The sequence below is a fragment of the Rhinatrema bivittatum genome, chromosome 4 (genome assembly GCF_901001135.1).
Source record: "Rhinatrema bivittatum chromosome 4, aRhiBiv1.1, whole genome shotgun sequence".
Classification (NCBI taxonomy): domain Eukaryota; kingdom Metazoa; phylum Chordata; class Amphibia; order Gymnophiona; family Rhinatrematidae; genus Rhinatrema; species Rhinatrema bivittatum.
The window spans coordinates 105,195,246-105,211,061 of record NC_042618.1 but is presented as its reverse complement, the minus strand read 5'-3'; the positions used below and the strand labels follow the sequence as shown (position 1 = coordinate 105,211,061).

General features: G+C 47.9%; 1 protein-coding gene across 7 annotated transcripts in view; it reads left to right on the top strand.

Annotated features, from left to right (window-relative positions):
• The window catches only part of INO80 (INO80 complex ATPase subunit), a 435,009-nt gene that overhangs the window by 141,112 nt on the left and 278,081 nt on the right, over positions 1-15,816 (top strand). For all 7 annotated transcript variants that reach the window (XM_029598597.1, XM_029598598.1, XM_029598600.1 and 4 more), the window contains one exon: positions 4,811-4,870. In XM_029598597.1, coding sequence (XP_029454457.1) covers positions 4,811-4,870 — 60 coding nt within the window. The remainder of the gene's footprint in view (positions 1-4,810; positions 4,871-15,816) is intronic.

Sequence of the window (15,816 nt, the reverse complement as noted above, 5' to 3'; positions counted from 1 at the left end):
TGGTATGGACAGCCGCTAGAGTGTGGCTTCCATGATAGCGGCTAGGTGCCAGTTGTGGCTGCGAAATGGGTGGGCAGACACTATTTCCAAGATCAGTCTCACAAGGTTACCCTTTAACAGTTCTTTCTTATTCGGAAGTGAGTTAGAGAAGATGATGAATAGATGGGGAAAATCCAAGATTCCTCGATTGCTGGGGGACAGGAAAGCGGCATCGCATTCCTTTCAGTCGAGAGGCTGCTTCAGAAATTCCCATCAGTTTCATCCTTACACAAGAGCAGCAACTCAAGTCTTGTCCCTTTGGAAAATCTTAGTCCTTTTGGCTCTGGGACAGAAGCATCGCGATCTTCACAATGAAGATGTGGGGACTCGTCTACTGAATCAGGAGAATGGTGGTCATCTATCTCACTTTTATCAAAGGTGGGGCCCAGATTATGACAGACCAGTGGTCCTGGAGATGGATATGCTCTAGAGTTTCTCCAAATTCCTCCGGACGCATTTATGGTCTCTCCATGCATCTCTCTATTGAAGAGAGCAGCAGTGGAGACTACATTAAAAAGACTGATAGATCTGAAGGCCGTAATTCCACATCCCAGATCACAAGAAAATATGGGGAACTATTCCATTTATTTTATTGTTCCCAAGATGGAAGAGGTATCCATTCGACCTATCCTGGCATTTGTGTGAGACTCACTTCAAGATGGAACCTCTGAGCTTCAAAATTAAGGCAGTACAAAAAGGGGAATTTTTCAAATCTCTTGATTTGATGGAGGTATATTTTTATATTCTCATTTAACAGCAACATTGTTTCCTGTGTTTCACGGTTCTGTGATATCATTATCAATTTCAGGCCCTGCCCTTCACACTTGCTACTGTGCCCAGAACCACTTCCAAGGTCATGGTGGTAGTAGCTGCGGTGACTCTGCGCAACAAGGGCATTCTGGTCCTTCTGTATCTGAACGACTGGTTGATTCAGGCCATGAGTGCGGAAGAGAGTCATTTGGCTTCTCGCAAGGCGATTTCTTTGCTTCAGGAACTAGGCTGGGTGGTAAACTTAGCCAAGAGCAGTTTACAGCCATCTCAGACCTTACAGTACCTTGTCATGTGATTCAATATGGACTGGAGCAAAGTGTTTCAGCCAGAGAGTCACATTCAGAAATTAGTTGCTCAAGTGAGGTCTTGAGACAGACTATTTGACCACTGGTGTGGTCTTATCTGCATGTGCTTGGATCTATGGCAACCTCGTTGGAAGTAGTTTCCTGGGCGAGGGCGCACATAAGGCCTCTTCAGCATGTGTTGATATCCTGGTGGAATCCACAGTCACATGAGTATACAGTGAGACTCTACTTGCCATTGGAAGTGAGCGTTCAGCTGCAGTAGTAGTTACAAGAAGGGGGTATCCTTGGAGACACCTCTCTGGTTGGTGCTCACAACAGATGCGAGCCTTCTGGGTTGGGGGGGGGGGGGCTCACTGTCGAGAGTTGGTGGTGCAAGGTTGGTGGAATGCCAAGGAGCGGCAGTGTACCATCAATCGTTTGGAAGCACGTGCAGTTAGACTAGCAAACTTGCGGTTCGTCGAACAGTTGGAAGCTTGAGCGGTAAGGATAATGTCAGACAATGCCACGATGGTGGCCTACATCAATCATCAGGACGGAACCAGAAGCCAACAGGTATCAGTGGAGGTAGATGTGCTCATGGTGTGCATGGAGCAACATCTTCAAGACATATCTGCCACTCACATTGCTGGGAAGGACAATGTACGAGCTGATTTCCTCAGCAGAGAGGTCTTGGACCCAGGAGAGTGGGAGCTGGCGAACGAAGCCTTTCAAGTCATAGTGGAATTGCCATGCCTGGATTTGAAGTAGAGTTCCAACAACATGAATGTACCACCATTCTTCAGTCTTAGAAGAGATCTGAGAGCTCTGTGAATTGTTGCTGTCCTCCAAGTGTGGCTGCAGAGCGGGGTGTTGTATGCTTTTCTACCTTGGCCGATGTTAGTCAGGATGATTCAGGAGATTGCGTGTCAGACTGAGACCATATTTCTGGTGGCTCCGGATTGACCTTAGAAGCTGTGGTATGCCATTTTTCAGTGGCTACTGGTGGACAATCCTTTCAGACTGCTACTTAGGAAGAATTTCTTGCATCAGGTACTGCACAACTATCCATGTTGATTTTGTCTTAAAGTTTGGCCCTTGAGAGGGTTCGGTTGCTGAAATGTGGTTATTCCTTGGCAGTGATTTCCCTTTTGCTTCGGGAGAGAAAGTTTTCTACATCTCTAGCTTATATTAGGTTTTGAAGAGTGTTCGAGAACTGGTGTGGTGTGCGAGTTTTTCACCTTCTTAAAGTTGAAATTATACGGATATTGGAATTTTTACAGGAAGGTTTGGTTAAAGGCTTAACTTTAAACGCTCTGAAGGTGCAGGTAGCAGTTCTCAATGATAGACCCTTGTCTTCCCATTCGGTTGTGTTTCAGATTCTTGAAGGGAATTGAGAATCTTTGTCCTCCCTTGTGTTTACTGGTACCTCTTTGGACTTTAATCTTGTATTGTGTTTTTTGTCAGTTCCTAAGTTTTGGTTGCTGCATGCTCTCTCCTTGCAGCTGCTTACCTTGAAAATGTTTTTTTTCTGGTGGTGATTTGTTGGGCAAGGTGGATTACCGAGCTACAGACTCTTTCTTGCCGTGAGCCATTTCTGCAAATAACTGGGGGGGGGGGGGGGGGGCAGTATAGCTTAGGACTTACCTTCCTTGTTTACCAAATGTGGTTTCTGAATTTCATTTGAATTAGTTTCCTTGCCCATTGTGGACAGGGAAAGAGATGAGTAGGATTGTAGCTTGTTGCACATCTTGGTTGTCAAGTGGCATCTGGTGTGGTACTTGAGGGTTACCCGCTCCTTGAGGAAGACTGTTCATTTGTCTGTGCTCCATGGCGGAGGAAAACAAGGTGATCCAGTGATGTGGGAGATGATAACCCATTGAGTAAAGGAAGTCATCACTGTTGCCTATGTGGATGCAGATGTACCATTACCTAGACAGTCAGTGCGCATTCCTCTAGAACTCAAGCAATTTCGTGGGTGGAAATTCGGTGGCTGTCTCCTGTTAAGATTTGCCAAGCAGCGACATGGTCATCCTTACATACCTTCTCCAGGTATTACCACTTAGACGTTAAGGCTCAGGAGGATGCGGCTTTTGTATATGCAGTGTTAGCGAGACCGCAGGCAGTCTCCCACCCTTTTTCGGCAGTAGTTTTTGTACATTTCACTGGTGTGGATTGGCCTGCCTGAGTGCCGAGGAAGGAGAAATTACTATTTGCCTGATAATTTCCTTTCCTCTAAGGAAGGCAGACCAATCCACAACACACCTGGGCTGCCTACTTTTTTTTAGTTCGTCCTTTATATATGGACAATAGAGTATTATTTCTTTTGATTTATTTGAAGGGCTGGTAAGTGAAAGAACCAGATCCTAAAATGTTATCTTTTTTTGCTGAGCTCAATGTTGCTCGGTTGGTTGGGAGTATGAATGGTTGATTGTTAATAGTCATTTTCCAGTATAATCAGTTTGTTCACAGTTTGGCTTTTCTAGAGATACTGGCAGGCTGATGTCGGGGCAGGGCTATATGTCAGTGACATTAGCAAGTCTGTTTTACTCCATCTCCATCTGCTAGTAGGAGTGCGGATGTGTGGTGTGGATTGGCGTGCCTTCCTTAGAGGAAAGGAAATTATCAGGTAAGTAGAAATTTCTCATTTGTGGTGATTGGAAAATATAGGGTAGCCTCTTTGACTTTGCTTATAGGAGAGCTCTGATGATACTCTGCATGCTTTAGAAACGAACAGGCAATTTGTTTTATAGATCTGTTGAAGTCTTATTTGCCAAAATGTCTGTCATGCAGTGCCTTAGCGCTACCCCTTAATACCCCCTCAGGGTTAACCCTCATGGACACTTGGAATGTTCTATCAAGCACTGTCCAGGCCGCCTGCACCTGTGCACCTGCCCTAAGCTAGCAACCTCCCATCCACCAATTAGGTTCCCACTTGACTTTGGGCAAAACCCTTGCCCACGTGTTATCCCCTGGTAGTTTCTAGGGACAATAAGGCTCCACACAGCCCAGGAGTCGCAGTTTCTAGAAACGTACCTACAGATCAAATACAAAAATTAATGGGATCATCAGTCAGTCACAGGACAAAGCTAACAAACCAATAGAGTTTATTATCCATTTTGAAGTGCCTGAAAAAGTGGAATGTAAATCAAATAAAAAAAACAAAACAGCAAGGACAGTAAACAGAAAAAAAAAATATTTTTAAACAGCCACCTGATAAAATCAAAAAGATTTATGCAGTTAATACTAGCTAGACAAGTTTCACTGTCCGTGCCTGGAGAGGTTCAGATCAGGCTGTCCTCAAGGATATGTGGAGCTAGGAATAGGGCCTTGTGACAGATCTGGTTTCTCTGCGCTCCAGCCAAGACAGACATTTCTGGCTAGTTCTTTGTGGGATGTGTCTGAAGGACCACTTGGGACACACAGTAATTAGCTTTTTGACCAATGGCACTACAAGATGTTACAATCTTAGGCTACTGGGAACTGTACTGTCCAAGCCTCGCTCTTGAGTCTAACAGACATCCCAAGTCTCAGTCTGGACAACAGTGTTGTAAAGTTTAGAATACCATCTATAGGCTAACGTATGGAAAATGAGCTTTCTGTGGGGTGGGGGGGGGGGGGGGGCAAAACAAGGAATCACAATGCACATAGAAATCCCTGTTTTGCCACAGTGTCTTTCTTTTGAGATAACCTGTTCTTCTGGTCTTGCTTTCTTGTAGGTTTTGCCATACTGGGGAAACCCCCATGACAGAAAAGTGATCAGGAAATTCTGGAGTCAGGTAAATGTCCTTTTTCTTCCTTCCATCACCAAACAAAAAGAATTGAAAAAAAGAGCCAAAAGCAAAGAACTAGATAAACATGACAAGATATCGTCTTACTTGCTCCAAAGACTGAAAATATGAGGAAAGATTTTTTTCCTTCTTTAATCTAGGATAGTGTTTCACAATCTTTTAAAGTCCAAGGCACACCTTCATTAGCAAAAATATTGTATGGCACACCAGCCTCCATGGGGCAGCCAGTGTGGACCTGGAGAAGACTTGTATAGTCAAAAGAACAACTAGGGAAACACTGAAAGCCCCACACATCTCTCTTCCAAATTTTAAAACCAGGAGACAGAGGGGTGGAGACACTTAGGAACTCATCACAGTGGGCTATTCCTCTGCACTTGGGCAGGCCAAGCCACACCGGTAGGTTATGCACTCCTACCAGCGAATAGAGACGGAGAAAACAGAGACTCTGACTTCACTGACACATAGCCCTGCCCCAACATTAGTCTGCCAGTATTCTCCCATCTCCAGCAGATGGTGGACATTTATCTCCCTAATGGGGATTGCCCATGTTTTAAAAAAAAAAAAAGAAAGAAAGAAGATAAGGAAAAGAAAAAATGGAAGAAGCGCTTCTGAGGTGACACCAAGCTGACCCCTCCCTCAGTTAAGCGGGTGAGCTTCAATACCTAGCCAAGCAAAAAAAAAAAAAAAAAGGGAGAGTTCGAAGGACTTGTGCCCTCTCCCCCTGTAGCAGCTGATCTGATTGTGCTCTCAGCCAAGGAAGTGCTGAGCTCAGATAAATAGAGAAAGGAGGGAAATGATAGGCCTCCCTTTTCCTTATCGGGTCACTCTTCTCCTTCTGTGCTAAACCCCTCCTCACCTGTGGGAGTTAGTGGAGAGTGGAGTCGGCATGGATTGACAGGTAGGGCAACATTTGCTTCTAAGCCCACATCTTAGTCCTGTCTGTCAGCTGCAGTGAAGCGTGTTTAGGTCGCAGCAGGCAGTTTTTCTCCATGTGCAAGTATGCGCACTGTGGCTGTGGCTTACAGTATGCATGCATTAGATGCTCAAGGCCTAGATTTGATGATGGATAATGGCACAGAAGGCCAAAACATCTAAGCACCTTACTGTTTGTGCAGATTGCCATACAAGAGCAGTCCACCTGTCACTCTCACTTCGCCTGTGCCAGTGCTCTTTGGAGGCTCAAGATAATTTGCCTCCCAAGGATTTTGCCACCCTTGGGGTATCCACCCTACTGATGGAGGACTTGATGGAGGGGAGCACAGGAGGTGATACAATGGACAGTTCCATTCCCCCCTTGTTCTCAATGGGAGGGACATACCTGGGGGAGATTTTGGAGAGTGCCATGTTTGTTTCTATGGTTCTTGGTATTGATTTATGTTTTTCCAGGGGTTGCAGGCCTTTCTGAAAGGGTGTCCCGTGAAGGCAAAGCAACCCAGTAAGAAGGGGACACGTTATAGGTCTTCCCACTTGGCATCCAAATCGGGCAAGCTCCCTAGAGAGGTTGTCCCTGTTGAGGTAGAGGAGAATGAGGATTGTGACCTATTGGATGATTCTGATGGTGACTCGGATTCCACAACTCTGGAAGAGGCAGAAATTTTGCCTGACTTGGAGCCACGTAGGACTCTACTCTACTTCTTTCACAAAGATGAGTTGCCAGGTCTGTTGATTCAGACCCTGAAAACACTGGGTGAAGACGTGATGATGCTACAGGATTACAAAAGAAAGATCCCATCTTGGTTACCTTGCACAAGGCATTCTGTTTCTTTCCCCTCCTGGCACCAGTGCAAGAGTTAATTGATCTTGAGTGGAGTGCTCTGGAAGCAAGTTTTAAAGGTGGGCGTTCCTTGGCAGGCTTGTACCCCTTGGATACGAAGCCAAGGAAGTAGTTGTGATTCCCAAAGGTTGACGCCTTGCAATGCGCTATTACCAAGCGAACCACCATCCCGATTAGAAGGAGCAGCTCTGAAGGATGCCCAGGATAGAAAGATTGAGGCCATCGTCAAGCAAGTGTTTTGAAGTAATGGCAATGAATTTTCAAATAGCTTCTTGTTGCTGCTTGGTGGTATGAGCAGGTTTGCATCTCTCAGGAGACTCAAGGAGTGGGAATTGAAAGCAGGCAGGTGATGGAACCAGGAGCTGCATTTTTAGCTGATGGGGTAGTGACTTGGTGGGTACAACCACTAGAAGTGTAGCTTCTATGATGGTGGCAAGGCACTTGCTGTGGTTGTGGAACTGGTTAGTGGATATGATTTCTAAGTTGAATCTGACAAGGTTACACTTTAAAGGTTCTCTCTTGTTTGGAAGTGAGTTGGAGAAGATGGCGAATCGATGAGGTGAATACAAGATTCCGTGACTGCCAGAAGACAAAAAGACGGCGCATTTTTTAGGCGAAAGGCCGCTCCTATCATTTTCGCCCTTACAGAGGGGCTGCAACTCAGAAATCACCTAAGAAGCCACATAAGAGCACTGGCTCTGAAATCAGATCATTTCAATTTTTCCAATTAAGGTGCGGGGGCCCACCTACTGGTTTCAGAGGTTAGCGGACGTCTAGAATTTCTACGAATTCCTCCAGATGCATTTATAATCTCTCCATGCAACTAGCTCATGAAAACAGTGGTAATGGAGGCTAGGTTGAGAAGGCTGCTAGACTTTAGGGCCTAATTTCCAGTGGGCGCTATTCCATTTATTTTGATATTCCCAAGAAGGAAGAGGTTACCTTCCGACCAATCCTGGATCCTGAAGGGAGTCAACGGGCATTTGCGACTGACTCACTTCAAGATGGAAACTTTACGCTTCATAATTATGGCAGTGCAGAAAGAGGAGTTCCTCAAGTCTCTCCATCTGATGGAAGCCTAACTACATATCCCCATTTGACAGGAGCATCAGCGGTTCCTTTGTTTCGCCTTTCTAGGTGTTATGATTTGTGGGTATGTGGGCCCTTGGCCCGAGATGCAAGTTGTCACTACCTGTGGGAAGAACCCCCAAAGGTCTGCACCGTCGGGAGGCGAGGTCAGAGACAGTGGAGAGCTCTAGGTGAGGCAATGGAGAGGTCCCGTGGTACCAGGAGAGGACCCCTGTGGAGAGTAGACTGGAGGCAATACCTGGGCAGGGACCCTGAGGGGAGGAGTGCCAGATAGACTGCAGAGCAGGGGGGCATGAGGCTTGGCCAATCGGGGTACTCCAGAGGGCAACCACGAGGGGAGGAGCTGCACAGTGTAGAATGATGATGTAACGTCGTAGGCGAACCCACAGGACAGGGAAGCCCAGGCTGAGCCTCTGGTGATGATGTAACACGCCCCGAGGAGAGGGGAAATGTTGGCAGTCTCGATATAGTACGTGAGCGCAACCCCGAGGAGCGGGAAGCGTGCAAAGTCCCAGAGAAGCTGGAGGGTGCTACCCCGAGGAGCGAGGAGGCACTGGTAGCCATTGTAAAGCATAAGCGCGGTCCCGAGGAACGGGAGGTGCGGACACTCTTGTTCAGGCTGTGGGCGCAACCCTGAGGAGCAGGGAAGCCCCTCTGTAGAACTCACGGATAGCTGAGATGTCCCAGAGGTAGTCCCAAGGAATGGGAGGCTTTCCAGGTTAGAACCCAGGAAACGCGGAGCCAGCTCGAGGAGCGGGGTAGGCAAGGAGAGCGAATCCCCAATGTGTGCACTGGCCCCCGAGGAGCGGGTACCAGACAGGGTCCAGTCCAAGGCACGAAGCGTAGTCTCAGGAACACGTAGGCAGTAGTCAAAGATGTACGGAACTTGTTGCCAAGTCGCTAGTTGAGGGCGAAGGTGGAGTTTATATACATCGGTCTGATGTCATCAACCGGAGATGCCCCCGATGTTCCCGCCGATGACGCTTCAAAGGAGGGCCTGCTGGCACGCACTCCTAGGAAGGCCCAAAGTCGAGGAGGATGGTGGCGGCGTCCAGGCTGCCACAAGGAGTCCTGGGGAAAGTGGCAGTGAAAGCTGGCCCGAGCCGCGAGCAGCCCGGGGAGGGCAGGAGAGCAGTGCAGGAAGTAAGTACATGCGGTCGCAGCCGTCTGCGACCAAGCATAACACTAGGGCACCATTATCGATTTCAAGCCCTACTGTTCGATCTGGCTACGGTGCCCAGAACCTTCTCCAAGGTCATGGTGGTGCTAGCAGCATCTCTGCACAAGGAGGACATTCTAGTCCATCCATATCTGGACAACTGATTGATTTGAGCCAAGAGTGCAGAAGAGTCATTTGGCATCTCTTAAAGTGATCTGCCTACTTCAGGAATAGGCTGGGTAGTGAACTTAGCCAAGAGTAGTCTACAGCCGAGACAGAACCTGGAGTATCTTGGAGTGTGATTCGATACAGAGCAGGGAATATTGTTCCTGCCTGAGGAACACATACGGAGGTTTCTGACTCAATTCCAGTCCTTGAGGACGGCATTCGTCTAAAGGTGTTGACTTACCGCCAGGTCTTGAGGGTCAATGGATGCAGTGTAGGAGGTAGTACTCTAGGTGAGAGCGCATATGCAGCCAATTCAGCATGTGTTGCTCTCCAAGTGGAATCTGCACGACAGGAGTATATAGTAAAGCTCCACTTGCCGATAGTAGTGGGTGAGCAGTTGCAGTGGTGGATTACAAGCAGACTACCTCAGGAAAGAAATCCAGTGGGAACACTGAGAGGAGAGGATCATCTTGCTGTAAGTACTAGTTGGGGAAATTTTTAAAATTTAAAAGTACTAGGGAGAAGTAAAACTATTGGGATATGTTATTTAGTGTGTTTGTGTGTGTATTGATTAGCTAGTCAGAGGGCAGACAAAAACCAGGAATTTTATGTACATAAGAACATGCCATACTGGGTCAGACCAAGTGTCCATCAAGCCCAGTATCCTGTTTCCAACAGTGGCCAATCCAAGTCATAAGAACCCGGCAAGTACCCAAAAACTAAGTCTATTGCATGTTACTATTGCTAGTTATAGCAGTGGCAATTTTCTAAGTCAACTTAATAGGTAATGGACTTCTCCTCCAAGAACTTATCCAATCCTTTTTTAAACACAGCTATACTAACTGCACTAACCACAGCCTCTGGCAAAAATTCCAGAGTTTAATTATGCGTTGAGTAAAAAAGAACTTTCTCCGATTAGTTTTAAATGTGCCACATGCTAACTTCATGGAGTGCCCCCTGGTCTTTCTATTATCTGAAAGAGTAAATAACCGATTCACATCTACCCGTTCTAGACCTCTCATGATTTTAAACATCTCTATCATATCCCCCCTCAGCCGTCTCTTCTCCAGGCTGAAAAGTCCTAACCTCTTTAGTCTTTCCTCTTTAGTCCATTTCCCTTATCATTTTGGTCGCCTTTCTCTGTACCTTCTCCATCGCAATTATATCTTTTTTGAGATGCGGCGACCAGAATTGTACACAGTATTCAAGGTGCGGTCTCACCATGGAGCGATACAGAGGCATTATGACATTTTCCGTTTTATTCACCATTCCCTTTCTAATAATTCCCAGCATTCTGTTTGCTTTTTTAACTGCTGCAGCACACTGAACCGACGATTTCAATGTGTTATCCACTATGACGCCTAGATCTCTTTCTTGGGTGGTAGCACCTATTATCCCAGGACAAGCAGAGCAGGAGCCTGTGTGAGTTTTCTCACAATACTGTCTGACTAAAAATCAGATTTAAAAACAATTATTTCTCTCCCATATCGGGGTCTCCCGTGTTACCACTGGCCGGTGAGTACTTTTTCTCTCATTTTTACTCTCTTGAGTAAAAATATTTTTTCTTCTCATTTTCATCGATGGCTGTCGACGAAAATATGGCCACAGGATTTTAAAAAATGTCCCAACTGTAATCGGACTATGTCCATTACAGATCCACACCTCGAGTGTGTCCTTTGTTTAGGTCAAACACACGATGTAACATCATGTCCCAAGTGTGCTGAAATGACTGTGAAGGGCCGAAAGGCCCGACAAGAAAAGATGGAACACTTATTCCATCTACTACTTTTGCCTTCTCCATCAACGTCCACTCAATCATCTCCGGCCGGAGTTTCAAAATGTTTAATCCTCAAAAAACGTCATCCAGAAGGCTTGAGGGATCGTTCATCGCCGACCCCATCCGTGGCGTCGACGAGGTCAGCGACGGAACATCGACCAAAGCATCGCCATCGGCACCATTATCCATCGATCCCGGAGGCGCTTCTCTCCCCAGAGAAATCGACTGCAAAACGGCCTCGCCTTCAAGAAATACTGAGGCCTTCGACACCGAGGCCTTCACCTCCTCTCGATGCGCCGACCATCGAACCTCCACAGGGCCCTGTGGAAGGACCAACAACACCGCCACCACGTGTAGCTGCTCTGCCTGCACCAGCTATCACAGAGGAATTGACAGATTTTATCTGTCAAGCAGTGCTTCAAGCATTGCAGGACCATCGACCATCGATGCCCCCGCCGATGCCGGTACCGATGCTTCCGCTGATGCCGGTACCTATACCAAAGCCACTACCTGCATCGACACCTAAGCAGCCGTCGACGCAGATGCCTCTACCAATCCCAATGCCCGGCCCAATGCCGGAACCAGTCCTGTCGATGCCGATACCTGGGGCCCCAGCACAGCCAGAATTAGCGTTGTTTCAACTTCTAATGAACAGATTCGACGCAATCGTCGCTCTACCACCGAAACCGGTTCCAGCCAAACCACACGAAGTCTCTGGACGGACACAGTTTGATGATCCACAGCCAGGTCCTTCAGGGTTTTTTTGACCACCAAGGTCTTCTCCCACTTCTCCATGTAGAGAAGACCCATATGATTCCTGGGACGACAAACTTTCGGATACTTCTTCTGAGAGTTTTATGTCTGACCCTTCTCCTCCTCCGGAAGGAAGAAATCCCCACCGGAAGATTTATCCTTCACTAACAGGTCGATACTGTAACGTGCGGTTGAAGATTTCCCGTCTGTAACGTGCTGGGAGCGCACAATTTGGACGCGTAAGGCGATCCAGCGATACAGTCTCCAGTTTCACGCGTCCTTAGCGCTTCTTAAAACAGACGCATAACCCTTTCCGCACGCAGCATGTATATGATATGTAAATGAACGAATTAGCTGTATAATGAAGGAATTAGCTATTCCCCTCCGATACTGTGACGCGCGCTCAGATTATCTCCTTTGTAACCCACTATTTTGCCGCGTCCTTAACCTGTTAGTTTACCGCCTACCCTCTACTTGGTGTTAGTGTGGTGTTCGAAAATTAAAACGGGAATAAAGTGTAAAAAATGGGGGTAAAACCGTAAAGTGTAAAAAACATTGCAGCATAAGTTGTTTATATATATGTATAAATACCTGTCACTTTCCTGTCACTTTCCGAATCCCCCAGGCGTGCAGTCATCGAGGCGGCGGCGGGAGCCGGCGGGCGGATGGGCGCCCGTTCATCCAGGCGTCGGCGTCGGGAGCCGGCGAGCGGGTGGGCGCGCGTTGGATCCAGGCGGCGGTGGGAGCCGGCGGGCGCATGTTCGATCCAGGCCGCGGCCGGGTGGGCGTGCATTCATCCAGGCAGAGGGAGCCGGCGGCGAAAGCAGCCTCCGGCTCCCTCTGCCTGGATGAATGCACGGCTCCCGCCGGCAGTGAATGAATGCCCGTGCGATTTCGGCGCTCAAGGCAGTCACATGCCGTGACGTCAAGCGTCGTGACGTCACGCCTTGAGCGCCGAAATCGCACGGGCATTCATTCACTGCCGGCGGGGGCCGTGCATTCATCCAGGCAGAGGGAGCCGGAGGCTGCTTTCGCCGCCGGCTCCCTCTGCCTGGATGAATGCACGCCCACCCGGCCGCCTTGAGCACCGAAATCGCACGGGCATTCATTCACTGCCAGCGGGGGCCGTGCATTCATCCAGGCAGAGGGAGCCGGAGGCCGCTTTCGCCACCGGCTCCCTCTGCCTGGATGAATGCACGCCCACCCGGCCGCCTTGAGCGCCGAAATCGGGAGGAGAGGAGAAGGGACTACCGTAGCAGGCCCGAGCCTTGCTACTTTTTCGGTTTTTTTTTTTTTGCTTCGGGAGGAGGGGACAGGACTGGGGCTGCACCGGAGACCGGACGGGGCCAGGACAGGTAAGCGGGGGCTAGGGGAAAGTTTGCTGAGCATCGGGGAACATAACTGTCCACTTCCTGGTACCTGTCATTTCAAATGTCATTTGAAATGTCATTTGAAATGACAGATACCAGCGTGGCCGTGAAGCGTTAGGCCCGCGAACCCAGGATACTGTATAGGCGCTCTGTACAGTAAAATGGGTTGCGCGGGCCTAACGCTTGCCTAAGGCTTCGCAGCCGCGGCATGCATTTGCATGCAATTTGAAGAGAGTATCGAGCGGTAGGTGAAGAGAACTGTGCGTGTGGGGAACGAGGGTGCGCCTGACACTGCCGCACTGTTTCTACCGCGGCCTTAGAGTATCGATCTGTAATTTTGTTAAGGATATGGCAGACACCATACCATTTACCTTGGTATCTGAAGAGGACACAAGACGACAAACTTTGGAAGTCCTGCAGTTCGTGGACCCTCCAAAAGAAGTCTTGGTCATCCCTGTCCACGAAGTACTGTTGGAATTACAGCATAGACTCTGGGAGCATCCATGCTCAGTACCATCCATTAATAAGAGAGCAGACACCACTTATTTAGTTCAAAATGTCCCTGGATACCAAAAATTTCAACTGCCACATCAATCAGTTGTTGTTGAGTCTGCACAGAAGAAATCTTAAGAGAATAAGACCTCATTCTTCCACTCCTCCTGGGAAGGATCACAGATTCCTGGACTCCTTGGGCAGGGAAGTGTATCAGGGAGCCATGCTCAATTCAAGGATTGCATCATATCAGCTATATATGACGCAGTACCAGAGGAATCTGTGGAAACAGATGCAAGAGCTTTCCAATTCCCTGCCTCAGCAATACCAAGAAGCAGCTCAAGCCAAAATACATAAAGGGCTTGAAGCTGGTAAGCACGAAGTCCGGGCCGCTTACGACAATTTTGAAGCTGCTTCCAGAGTAACGGCCTCAGGAATAAGTGCACGTCGCTGGGCATGGTTGAAGGCCTCGGACCTCAGGCCTGAGATCCAGGAAAAACTGGTTGATTTGTCATGCGTAGGTGACAACCTCTTTGGCTCAAAAGTACAGGATGCTGTGGCCCAGTTGAAAGAACATACAGAAACCTTGCGCCAACTGTCGTCAGTTCCGCAAGATTCTGCTACATCATCATCTCGCCGTCCTCCAAGGAAGGAATCTCGAAGGCCTTTCTATAGGCAGAGGCATTATTACCCTCCAGCATCAAGGGGCAGATCTTCTCGTCCACAGCAAAGATCTCAGCCCAGACAACCTAGACCTACTAGGCCTCAACCTCCACCGCAGACGGGACCGGCTTCAGGTTTTTGAGGCCATCACCAGAGACCAAAGCCATCTCCACAACCCAACACCGGACCTGCCGGTAGGAGGCCAAGTTTCCTCCTTTTACAACCATTGGCTACAGATAACAGACCAATGGGTACTCTCAATAATATCTTGAGGTTACCAACTCAATTTTGTCTCAATTCCAAGAGATTCTCCTCCAAGGACCTCTTCCACTAAGCGAAAATCACATAATTCATCTACAAGCAGAATTATCCACCCTTCTGAGAGCCAGAGCCGTAGAGTCCGTGCCCCGGGCTCAGCAGGGCAGAGGATTCTACTCCCGTTATTTCCATTTCAAAGAAAACCGGAGGCCTACGTCCCATCCTAGACTTCAGAAATCTCAACAAATTTCTGAAGAAAGAAAAGTTCAGGATGGTTTCTCTAGGCACCATGCTTCCACTTCTTCAGACAGGAGATTGGCTTGCCATAGGAGTGACATGAACTGTGGAGGCCATGTGGCCTAGTAAGGTCAGAAACTGATGAGCTGTTGCTTGTTTCTTCGAGTGTAGCGAGTTTTCCAATAGGGAAAATGTCTCTGCCTGATCGTCGGGTAGAAAGGCTTTTGAGAGGATGATGTTCAATTTTGCTCCGATGAATTGAAGCAGATGAGACGGAATGAGATGGGACTTTTGATACTTGATGAGAAACCCCATGGAGTGAAGTAGAGCAATTGTTCGGTTGAGAGAAGTTAGTGCTCCTTGTTGAGATTGACTCCTGATGAGCCAGTCGTCCAGATAAGGGAAAACGTGGACACTTTCCTTGTGTAAGTGTGCTGCTATTACTGCCAGGCATTTGGTGAATACTCTGGGAGCTGAAGCGAGTCCGAATGGTAGTACTCTGTACTGGAAATGTTGGTGACCCACCAGGAAGCGCAGATATTTGTGATGAGGAGGGAATATTGGAATGTGAGCTACTCTAGCTTGCTAATCACCCATATGTGAGGACTATTATCCTGCTTGTCCTGGGATAAAGCAAAATTGCTTACATTGTAATAGGTGTTATCCCAGGGCAGCAGGATGTAGTCCTCACGAAACCCACCCGCCACCCCGCGGAGTTGGGTCCGATAAGTTTTATTATTTTATTTTTTGCTAAGGCTTATTGCTACATACAAGACTGAAGGGAGACCTCTGTGGGCTCAGAGTGCCAGTCAAAAGTTTCTAGAAACTTTGACAGAAAGTTTTCCGCAATAGGGCTCCATCAATGATGGATGGATGGATTACATCCTGCTGTCCTGGGATAACACCTATTACAAGGTAAGCAATTTTGCTTTTTGGAAAGAGGAGCGGCTTGAGAAGAGTGGGGCATTTCCATGTGATTACATGTGATTATTTTTTATATTTTTTAAACCTTTTGGCTTGCTGAGCCCCTAGAAGTGGTGGTGGAGGTCTTCCAGGGTCCTCTGGTGGGGATTTTTTCACTTTGGGAGGGGTTTGTTTTTGGGCTGCATGGCCCTTTAACACAATTGCAGCCCTGGGTGATGTGGGCCATCTTTGCATGTTTTTTTTTTTCATGTTCTGCTGTGATATTTTTAA